We start from the raw sequence: 12,044 nt of genomic DNA on the forward strand, positions 1-12,044 counted from the left end.
CAGGCATCCAACAAGATCTGAGATGATTATCTAATTTAACTAAACAAGTGTACTAGTGAGGGAGGGTCCATTTCAGCTTCATTTCTTAAGCCAGTGTTTCTCAACCTTCCTAACGCTGTGACCCTTTAATACAGCTCCTCATGTTGTGGGACCCCCAACCATAAAATTGATATTTTGCTACTTCATAACTATAATTTTGCTACTGTTATGAGGCATAATGTAAATGTTTGTGTTTCCTGATGGCCTTAGGTGACTCCTGTGAAAGGGTCATTTGACTCCTAAAGGGGTCATGAGCCACAAGTTGGGAACCACTGTCTTTTGTTGTTGTTGTTGCCCTGGCTGTCCTGGATCTCACTCTGTAGACCAGGCTGGCCTTGAACTCAGAGATCTGCCTACCTGGGATTAAAGGCGTGCGCCACCACTGACCAGCCGAGAAACACTGTCTTAAATCCTCCCTTATATCATGCTGCCTAACTTGCAGCTGGGTATGTGAACCCCAATATAAGGTCTGGCAGATACATTATTAATAATTAAAAACAGCTCATTTTAAATAATCTCGCAACTAGTAACATTTCATGATCACCTTAAAAATGTAATACAAGTACTATTTTTCTCTCATAGAATGCTTACATGTTAAAATACCAAAGGCACTTTCAGTTTACATGATAAATAAAAGTACATTAGTTATTATTCGTTGTCCTCTTCAGTTTCTGTGTCCGTGGTGGTCACTGAGAGCCCAATTCTGCACCTCCCCTTTGGCAAAAAGTATGAAGAAAATGGCACCAAACACGTTAATAGCAGCAGCGATACAGAACACAGTCTGCCATTCTCTAATAGTGTTCTGGACAAGAAAGGAAAACACAATGGAAGAATTTGTATTAGAAAAAAAAAAAGATGATATTGCAAGGCTGTGAGAACAGAAATGTCATTCATAAAAGTCTGTACTTGGAACAAACCAAATACTCAGCAGCAGCAACAAGAGCAGGATGGTGGAGCTGCCCCCCCCCCACCCCAAGACAGGGTTTCTCTGTGTAGCTTTGCGCCTTTCCTGGATCTCGCTCTGTAGTCCAGGCTGGCCTCAAACTCACAGAGATCCGCCTGCCTCTGCCTCCCGAGTGCTGGGATTAAAGGCGTGCGCCACCACCGCCCGGCTGAGCATTTCTTTAGTACAGGATCAAATGACTGAGGATGAACCAGTTGTACCAATATAGACAGACATAAGCAAAATGACAGACGGACACAGCGCAGACTGACAACTGTTTTTCTTTCTTTCTTTTCTTTTTTTTTTTTTTTTGTGTGACTGTTTCTATAAAAAGCTCAGACAAGGCTAATGGCTGTTGCTCTGGGTGGTGAGGAAGGGGTACTAGCTTGCTGAGGGGCAGCGTTCTGCTCTGTGGGTAACAGCTGCCTGGATATATCGCTGTGTCACTATGTCTTCAGCTGCATCATTAGGATTTGTGGATCTGTAACTTGTCTTTACAGAACTAAGTTCTCTCCTGTCTCTTTTCTCTCCTTCCTTTCTTCCTCTCTCCTTTCTCTGAGACAGCTTTCGTTATGTAACCCTGGTTACGGCTGGTCTCAAACTAGTGGCAATCCTCCTGCCCTTGCACCCTGAGTGCTGGTTACAGACAGGCGAAACTGTGTCTGGCTTATCCATTTACTTACTTGCTTTTGGGATGATCATATGCGGCCTAGGCTGGCCCTGATCTTGCTATGGAGCTCAATTCCTTCCTAGCAGCATTGTTTCCTTAGCCAGCCTGACCCATACACTGGGTTCCAGGCTAACGACCTTCACTTAATTCTGTTTATTCTGCCTAACCCTCAAAGAGTGCTCTATGGAAACAGTATACTTTTTTCTTTTATTGCGCTGGAATTATGGGTATACTCCCTTATGCCCAGTTTTATGTTGGCGATGAAACCCAGGGCTTCATGTATTCCAGGAAAGCATTCTACTAACCGAGGCACATCTCCATCCTGCAAACAGTATGCTTTCCTATCTACTAATGAAGGGAGCAGGCAAAAGCACCTTGGCCTAAATACAGCCATTTTTGACTTCAGACTCCATTTTACCTGCAGGGTGAAACAAAGTTCAAGTTCCCAAGCCTTAGGGGAGCTGGGAACCTTCCAATAGCTGATCAACCTCCTCCTTAGACAATAGAAACAGTCTGCTATGCCCCTTAGTTCTCTAAGACATTATGGCTGTTCCTAACAACAGAAACAACAAATGGATCTGATTGGTGGGACTAAAAGGCTCACATTTCTGTCAGTTGACAGTGATGGACCACACAAGGAAAGTCCCTAATCTTTGACTCCTGATTGGTGAAAATTGTAACTGTCACATAGCAACAAATGCTTGTGGTTTTTGTGCTTATAAACCCTGCTTATGTCCCTGCTGGGGGCTGTCAGGAGAAATAAGGCTCCCGAGTCCTTGTCCTGCAGCCCTGATTGATCAGTGACCCGCTTATGTGGTGGTTTATTAAAGTCTTTGGAACCCGTAAGTCTCTCTCCTTCCTCGTGGTGCACAGGGACAGGGTGGAACACTAAGGTATGTGGCTTTAGTCACTGACCCGTATCCCTACCCAGTAAAGTAGAAACTTTCAACAAACTTTATTTTATATTGTATTTTTGTCACAAAGAATTTCATCAAAGGTCGGAGAGTTGGCTCAGTGGTTGAGAACACTTGCTGTTCTTGTAGGGAACCTGAGTTTGGTTTCCAGCACCCACATAATGGCTAACAACCACACTCACATGATGCCTAATGATCTCCTGTAACTACAGGGCCATAGAATCCGATGCCCTCCCTCTTCTGGCATCCTTGGGCACTGCATGGATATGGTACATAGCCATAACGTTCAGGCAAATCACCCATATATATATTTTAAAAAATTTCATAAGGAATAAACACTCAGAATTTTATCATTACAATACACCAAATTTGACAGAGATGTGAAAACTCCCAAATCTTTTTAGTTTAAAGTAAAATTTCTACTTACATCAGGGGTCAGGCTTTTGGCAATGATGGGCCCAATCATTCCTGGGATAGTGGCAAATGTGTTTGTGATGCCCAGGAGGATACCAGCATACCTGGGGAGAGAGTTTCACAGAGGCTTGGGTTATAGGTCGGCTCCTTTCAGACAGCTCCTCCATTCTGTCTTCATGAAACGACTCACTGAACCAGGATTTTATATTTAACAAAAGCCTTGCATGTAGTTACGTTAAGGTCCAGAGGATATCTATGCTCGAGCAAGAAAATCAGAGACAGGTGGGTCAGTTCAGCTTAGAGCAGATAGGTCAGTAGCAGGGCCTTTATGAGACTGCCTATACTGAGTTAGCAATAAAAATAAATGACCACAAGGGCCATAAAACACCACAGAGAGCTGGGCGGTGGTGGCTCACACCTTTAATCCCAGCACTTGGGAGGCAGAGGCAGGCGGATCTCTGTGAGTTCCAGGCCAGCCTGGTCCACAGAGTGAGTTCTAGGACAGCCAGGGCTACACAGAGAAACCCCATCTCAAAAATCAAATCAAAGCAAAAAAAATAAAACAAAACAAAGAGTTTAAGGCAAGCCTTGGCTACATACCAAGTTTGAGGTTAGCCTGTTTTAAAACAAAGAGCTGGTCAGTGGTGGCTCATGCTTTTAATGCCAGCACTTGGGAGGCAGAGGCAGGTGGATCTCTGTGAGTTTGAGGCCAGCCTGATCGAGATCCAGGACAGGATCCAAATCTACACAGAGAAACCCTGTCTCAAAAGACCACCCTCCCCCCCAAAAAAACCCCCAAAAAAACAAAGAAAGAAATTATAGGTTGGGCTGTAGCTCAGTAGTAGAGCCCTTGTCCAGTAAGCTGTGGTTCTGGATTCCAATCTCTAGCAGCTAGAAGTAGCTATTTCCTGGTTATGAAGGTGAATTATTATTTTTTTAATTTACATATTTTTATTTTGTGTGTGTGTTTGCTTGTGTGTGTGTGTGTGTGTGTGTGTGTGTGTGTGTGTGCCACAGTATGCTAAAAGGGGTCAGAGGCCAACTTTTGGGACATGGCTCTCTCTTTCCACCATGCGTATTTCAGGGACCAATTTCAGGTCACCACACTTCATGACAAGCTTATTGACACACAGAACTATTTCACCAGCTCCCTGAACTAAAAAAATTTGAAAATTATATAGACAAGAAAAAAATTAAGGAAGTGAAAGTCTTTAATTCTTCCATATAGAAATAATCACTTAATTAGCACCCTGGTAAATATCCTCATTACTGTTTGCGTATGCTTATATTTCCAAGTATGTAATTAGACATGAGATCATATTAAACATATAATTTCACAATTCACTTGTTTCACTAATTTGCTGACACTTAAATCTTCACACGCGTCCTAATAGACAAGTTAGGTCTACCCTGTGCATGTGACAAAGATTTTCAAAATCTTCAAAAAAGTTTGGGAAAGCATTCTCAAACAAGCGATTTAAGGGTAAATCTTAGCAAATCAGATATTCTTATCAATGTTTAGATTAAAATCTTCAAAGAATTTCTGTCTGAACTGGCGAGACAGCACACGCCTTTAATCCCAGCACTTGGGAGGCAGAGGCAGGAGGATCTCTGTGAATTCCAGGCGAGCCTGGTCTACAGAGTGAGTTCCAGGACAGCTCAGATTCCCATCTCAAAACAAAACAAAACCCCCCAAACTCAATCCCGTCCTGTTGTTCAATATGCCATATTTAAGAAGCACACCGACTAAACAAGGCTGCCATGGCCAAGGCCTTCACGGATTTCCATCCTATGAAAAACAAAGATTTATCATCTGTAGAGGCCTACTGTAAGTCAGCAGGAACATGAAGACGCCTGTTAACTCCACCATTCAGAGTATGTGTGGCCCTGGGCCAGCCAACAACAAACTATTTCTCTATTATCTTCAGGTTCTCACGTAGAGGTGTATTCTCTTTACTCTATCAGATTTACTAAGGGAAAAAAGTCCCTTTTAAGGGGCTGGGGATACAGCTCAGTTGGTAGCGAGCTTAGCTAGCACGTAGGAAGCACTGGGTTGGATCCCTAGCACCTCATAAACCTGAGTTTGGGCTAAGGAGACCAACCACCACCACGACCACCATGACCAAGACCACCATCACCACATAGTACACACATGAAAAAAGTATATAACCCATCAATATATAGCTTGTGACATTTTCCCAAAGTGAAACCATGCGTCTCGTACTTCGAGAAACAGACTACTGCTATAAGCATTTTTACTATTACTATTTTGAGCAGAGCAAATGTCATTTATTATTATTATTTAGAAATCTTTATCATTGTTATTTATCTGTATGTACTGACATGAGTGTATGTGTTCCACATGTGTACAGGTGCCTGAAGTGGGACAGAATGTTTTGGCTCTACTAGAACTGGTCATAGCTGGTGGTAAGACTCCTGACGTGGGTGATGAGAACTGGATCTAGGTCTAACGGAAGAGCAGTTAAGTGCCCTTAGCCATGGAGACAGCTCTTCAGCCCCAAATGTAGACTTATGAAAAAGTGATGAAGGCTTCTGGATGGGAGGGGTCCCAAGGATACCTTGTCATTAAACTCTTTTTGAAAAGTTTTATGTTTATATGTATGAGTGTTTTGCCTGCAGGTATATGTATACCACATGTCCTCAGAGGTCAGAAGGGGGAGTCAGATTCCCCTGGAACTGTAGTTATGGATGGTGCTGGGACTGAACTCAGGTCCTTTGCAAGAACACGTATTCTTAACCATTTGAACCATCTCTTTAGCCCTCTTATTATTAAATTTTGAGGCAGATCAGGCTGGCCTAGAATCTCTGTTTCTCCTACCTCCTGAGTGGTGGGATTCCAGGTGTATACTACCATACACACTCATAAAGAGTTGTTTACCGCAGAGTGGTGGTGGTGGTGGTGGTGGTGGTGGTGGTGGTGGTGGTGCACGCCTTTAATCCCAGCACTCGGGAGGCAGAGCCAGGCGGATCTGTGAGTTCCAGGACAGCCTGGTCTACAGAGCGAGATCCAGAACAGGCTCCAAAGCTAGAGAAACCCTGTCTCAAAAAACCAACCCCCCAAAAAAGAGTTGTTTACCAAGAACAGGTTGTAATACAGATTTAAGCTCCAAACTTTTTGAGACAGGATTTCTTTTTTTTCGTTGTTGTTGTTGTTTTGTTTTTCGAGACAGGGTTTCTCTGTGTAGCTTTGCACCTTTCCTGGAACTCACTTTGGAGATCAGGCTGGCCTCGAACTCACAAAGATCTGCCTGCCTCTGCCTACAAGTGCTGGGATTAAAGGCCTGGGCTACCACTGCCCAGCTGCTTTCTCATTTTAAGTGGAATGGCTCCTAAAAAAAATAGAAAGAAAGAAAACAAAGCAATAATAATTATGCTGTGCCTAATTCAGCTATCTACAAACATCCGTATTTTATGCTTTAAGCCCATACACAAACCATATAATAATTAAGCCAAGATCTTTTTGGCTCATTCTCCGCAGGGAGCACATCCTAAATTAACCAAGCTTGGCAGGACCTCTCCCCGCCCACCCCCTCTTTAAACCATTAGCGCCTTGGCAGGAGGAGGAGCCAGCTGCGATGTTGTCAGGCCTTTTCACTGACAGATCCTAAGTACGGAGGAGGAATGCCGCCAGGCAGTACTAAATGTCAGCACCAAGAAGCCCATTCGGCTATTTATATTATCCTTGGCCAGGAAGTGTCACACAAGACTGATGGGGAAACACGCTGACAGATCCAGTCAGTATTCTCTGGTACTGAAATTTGAGATGCCTGTTGACATAGCAACTGACAATCTATCCAGGTTCCGGGCAACAAAACTAACCACAGACAAATCATGGTTTCACCCATAGCACAATCCCAGCAGGCAGGATGCTGAGGGAAGGGATCGATACAAGTTTGAGGCTGGCCTGTTTCAAACTGAAACAAACAAACAAACAAAATCTTGGAAAATACCATGAGTACACTCCATGTTAATAGGAATATTGACTATCTGCTGGGAGACCTATGAGGAAGGGTTTATAAGTACTTCACACATCGTTATCTAATAGTAAGATTAGCTCTGTGAAGGCTCAGGAGAGATGGCTCACTGGTGAAGAGCATTCGCTATGGTGAAGTTGAGAATTTGAATCCCGGCCCCCAGGAGATAAGACAAGCAGGGCATCCCTGAGAATGCCTATAACTCCAGCTTCAGAGCAAGTGCAGAAGCCAAGATCGCTGGGACTTGCTGGCCTAGCCAAGATATGAGCTCGAGGCTCAGAAGGCCGGGGAAGAGGGTCCCAGCTGGTCTCTCTTCTGGCTTCTGGATGCACACAGGCTCATCTAGGAGCTGCGGCTCTGCTGCAGGGATTCTGTGTGTCCTTACCACCTTTATCTGAGAGGAGTGCCAAAGAACTCGAGACCATTTTCTTCTTCCTTCCCTCACGGACAAGGGGTAGAGTATGTGCAAAGCCCTAGGTTCGATGCTGTGTGTGTGTGTGTGTGTGTGTGTGTGTGTGTGTGTGTGTGTGTAATATTTCCCTGGCTTGCTTCTGTGAGCTTATTAACATACTTGGGTTAGGTTTCTTTTATCTTAAGAACAAATCCCAATTTTTTTCTTTATCAATATATCCCAGAACTAGATGGAAATAAAGTTGAATTGTTTAAGCCTCTTTTGTTGTGATGGACCAAGACACACCAATTTCTTTCTTTCGCCTCTTCTGTAGCTCCTCTGTCTCTGCTGTGGTGCTGGGAACCCTGGGACTCATTCTTAGTGAGGGAAGTGTTCTACCACGGGGCTACATCCGGTTTAGAAAGAGCATAGATATACTCTTTCTTTTCTTTTCTTTCTTTTTTTTTTCTTTTTGCTTTTTGAGACAGGGTCTCTCTGTGTAGCCCTGGCTATCCCGAGCTCTGTAGACCAGGCTGGCCTGGAACTTAGAGATCTGCTTGCCTCTGCCTCCCTGGATTAAAGGCCTGTGCCACCAAGCCTGGCTGATATTTGTTTCTTTTGCTTGGCTAACCTCTTTGCGCTGGTTCTTCAGGCTTCAGTGTTATTTAAAGGCCAGCCATACTTTTTTGCTTTTATGAAACAGGACCTCACCACGTAGGCCATGCTGACTTCAACCTGCCGTCAGTCTTTTGAATGCTAGGATTATGGACATGCTCCTCTAATCACTGGAACAAAAAAGGTTGCTTTATTCGTGTGGCTCTTCCTGCCTCCCACCATTGATCAGGTTGTGTCTGTTAGAGCTTGCACAAATAGATACCTAGCATTCGTTGAAAAAATAAATTACACTATACTCCACCTACTTAAGTTTAATTGGTTCATTCCTAACTTTGACCGATCTGGTAAGCAGGCACTGAATTTTTTCTTAGTGTCGGTACTAAAGTTGGGGTACTAAATGGGAGTACACAAACTCCACAACCGTTTGCTGAGGGGGTACGAGGACAGAGCTGGGCCAGAGCCTCCGACTCCAGCGTGCAAGGGGCTCACCCAAGGATCTCAAAGTGTGCATCCTTGTTAGTAGGTCTGTGGTGGAGCTCAGGGGTCTACATCCCCATCAGCTCTCAGCTGATGCCCCTGGTCTGTAGAGCATATTGACAGGATTACTAAAAATCCAACTTGTAACTAACTATGTGCACCTGTAAGTTACATAATCGGAAACATGCTTCAATTGCAGTGTTTTCCAGATTCCTTTTTCTTAGCGTAAGGAACAGCATTAATCACTGTTTTTCCTGTCTTTATTGTTTGTAGTGCTGGAGGCTGGACCCAGGCTTTACACATACTAAGTAAGTTCTCTACCACTGAGCCATGGGCCTGGACCCTCAATTTTAAAATTATTCTCTATCTTCTTGAGTCTGCTTTGGGTAATGGGGCTTGGTTCCTACTTTAAATGCTGAAGGTTCCTCAGCCTTGAAATGGGTCAACACCACCCACCTATCTCATTAGACGGCTTTCAGGATAAACAGGAGAATGTTTTGTACAAGTTGTCAAGCACTAGACAACTGTGTTTACACACAGGGAGTGCAATAATTGACAGCTGGAAAAATCAACAGCTCTCTACGCTTTGCCAAGTAGTTATTGTTATTTGAGACAGGGTCTCATATGGCCTAGGCTATCCTTGAACTAACTAGGTATGTAGCCAGGGATGCCCTAGTCACTATGAAGTTCTTTGTTAATAAAATGGACATCTCTCTGTCCCCTTCCCAAAGGGACAGCTTCTAGTGCCTTGGCTCTTCCAACTTGAAGTGTTCTTTATTTTTACAGTTATCTTTCAAATTGTCACTAAATTCAACTAAGTTTCCTTGCAATTAGTTGTTTTGTTTGTTTGTTTGTTTTTTCAAGACTGGGCTTCTCTGTGTAACAGCTTTGGCTGTCCTGGAACTCACTTTGCAGACCAGGCTGGTCTGGCCTTGAACTCACAGAGATCCACCTGCTTCATCCTTCTTAGTGCTGGGATTAAAGGTATGCATCACCAACACCGGCCTGCAATTAGTTTTTTGTTTCTGTTTTTGTTTTTCAAGACAGGGCTTCTCTGTGTAGCTTTGTGCCTTTCCTGGAACTCACTCTGTAGCCCAGGCTGGCCTTGAACTCACCGAGATCCGCCTGCCTCTGTCTCCCTAGTGCTAGGATTAAAGGTGTTCACCACTACCGTCTGGCTGCAATTAGTATTCTTTCTTTCAGTATTAAACTCCTTTATTTTATATCTCACCAATATGTACTTTTTTTTTTTTTTTTTTTTTTTTTTTTTTTTTTTTTTTTTTTGGTTTTTCGAGACAGGGTTTCTCTGTGTAGCTTTGCGCCTTTCCTGGAGCTCACTTGGTAGCCCAGGCTGGCCTCGAACTCACAGAGATCCGCCTGCCTCTGCCTCCCGAGTGCTGGGATTAAAGGCGTGCGCCACCAACGCCCGGCACCAATATGTACTTTTAACAAACATTTCCTAGTTTGAAAAGTTCACTGAACTCTTCCCTTTATATTTTACTGTTAAAGTTGGTAATATATTGTAAATTCTTCCACCACTAGGTATTTACTTTTGTGACTAAAAAAGAGGGGCAAGTGTTGCAATTAGAAGTGTGAGCCACCACATCTGGCTAGTGTTCTGTGATCTGTGTCTGCCAGCAGAGGTCCTATGTGGAGCTCTAAGAGTGTCCAGTCTGAAGGACCTTGTTGAGAAGATTCAATGATACTCCTTTTCAGCAGTGGCGATTGATCTCAATTCCTCACACACACATAGGCAAACGTTTTACCAGGTGAGCGCCAAGACTAAGCCCCAACTTTGACTTCCTTGGACTTTAAAAAAATTTTTTTTTTTTATATGAGAGCAGATTAAAATAACTTTAAAGGTCCCCTCAGGTTCTTTCTGTAAAAAATTTGAAATAGAGTCTCAATATGTAGCTCAGAACGGCTTTGAACTTCCTGTGACACTCCTGCACCAACCTCTTCCCTACGGCTGGGATTACAGAAGTATGCCACCAGGCCTGGTGAGGTTTGCCCAGGGTCTGGGAGATATATGGACAAGGGCTTTTCTTGGTGTTCACTGAATGGAACAGAGCAGGGAGGAGTCTCGGGATCAGAGGCTCTGATGTCTAGCTAGGTGTGACTGGGGTGGTTCAAAGAGTGAAAAACTACCGCGCTACTCTAAACATAAATAAATATTCATTGCTTTTAATAAATGAAGTACCCCAAATCTTCTGGGGGTAAAGTACTCAATCTAGTCCTTTCTTTTATCTTCTCAGCTAGGATTTAGAACTGTGGCTCAAAGAATGTTTTCAGAGAGGTAGATGTAGAAACAATTTTGGGCTTAAAGTAAGAATTTTAGGTTTAGATTATGGGTTTAGCGTTTGTTACTTGTGTGGCACAAAATAAGCCACTTAATTTCTCTGAACCTGAGTTTCTATAAAGTAAGTCAAGAGTCTCCACCTACCTCACTGGACAGCTTCTAGGACAAACAAGATAATGTTTGTGTATGTGATTAGTAAGCAACCAAGTATTAGACACTTGTGTTTACATGAACATAATGCTCTAAATGTCACTGGGGCAAGTCAATGGCTCTACTCCTTGTAATTCTTTTGTTTTGTTTTTTGAGACAGATTCTCCTGCGGGTCAGGCTGGCCTTGAACTGCAGCCAAGGCTGAACCTGAAGTCTTGTTCCTCTTGCCTCCACTTGCTCATCCATCACACACACACACACACACACACACACACACACACACACACACTGCATTTGGAAGTCAGAGGGCAATTCTGTAGAGTTAGCTGTTTTCTTTTATCTTTACATGGGTTCCAGAATTTGGACTCAAGGTCATCAATCTTGTTGGCAAACATTGATGCCTCTAAGCTTTTAAACCATCCAGCTGGCCCTATTGTATTTATTGTTTTATCGAGACATGGTCTCTTGTGTCCTAGACTGGCCCTGAACTTCCGATTTTCTTGTTCATCTTCTAAGTTCTGGGACTGCAGGTGTGAGCCATGGTGCTCAGTCTATGCGTGCTGGAGACTGAATCTATAGCTTCCCGACCATAGGCAAGCATTCTACCAACTGAAATAAATTCTCAGTTTTGTCTTTGACAAAGAAGGCTTTGTCAGTCATCTGTCAATCAAAGCCTCCTATGTGCCAAGCCCCACGGTAATTCCCCAGGATGGGCCTTCACGGAGCTCTTATTCTGGCTGCATGGATTCATGTTACACCGTCACTGCAGCGTGCAGGAGAACACCGTGGTGGAGGTGGAGGGAGGTCAGGGCTTAAACATTGACCAGTTGTGTAAACTGAAATCTAGCAAAAGAGCTTTAAAGTCATTCCTCTAGAAGTCAAATTCACGGAAAGTAGAAGTAAGAATGGTGGCTGCCAGGATGTGGGAAGAGGGGAAATGTGGCATGAGTGGTCATTGAATGAATCCCGACTGGAGAAGATGTTAAGAGTCGAGAGACTGCAGGCGGTGATGGTTACGCAACAGTGTGCTACTTCAGCCCGAGGAACTGTACTTATGAATGGCCAAAATGGCAGAGTGTATGTTATCTCTGTCTTACTGACTGTCAGGAAGAAAATGAAAGACAACCCATCAAACCT

At 43.6% G+C, this 12,044-nt stretch overlaps 1 protein-coding gene across 2 annotated transcripts in view; it reads right to left on the reverse strand.

The window, feature by feature from the left end:
- Window positions 1-202: 202 nt before the first annotated feature.
- Window positions 203-12,044, reverse strand: part of Slc17a5 (solute carrier family 17 member 5) — a 37,112-nt gene continuing 25,270 nt past the window's right edge. For both annotated transcript variants that reach the window (XM_028861458.2, XM_028861457.2), the window contains 2 exons: window positions 2,994-3,084; window positions 203-841 (listed from right to left, as the gene is read on the reverse strand). In XM_028861458.2, the coding sequence (XP_028717291.1) occupies window positions 704-841; window positions 2,994-3,084 (229 nt within the window). In that variant the 3' untranslated portion in view covers window positions 203-703. The remainder of the gene's footprint in view (window positions 842-2,993; window positions 3,085-12,044) is intronic.

Source organism: Peromyscus leucopus, chromosome 7, assembly GCF_004664715.2.
Source record: "Peromyscus leucopus breed LL Stock chromosome 7, UCI_PerLeu_2.1, whole genome shotgun sequence".
NCBI classification, from domain to species: Eukaryota; Metazoa; Chordata; class Mammalia; order Rodentia; family Cricetidae; genus Peromyscus; species Peromyscus leucopus.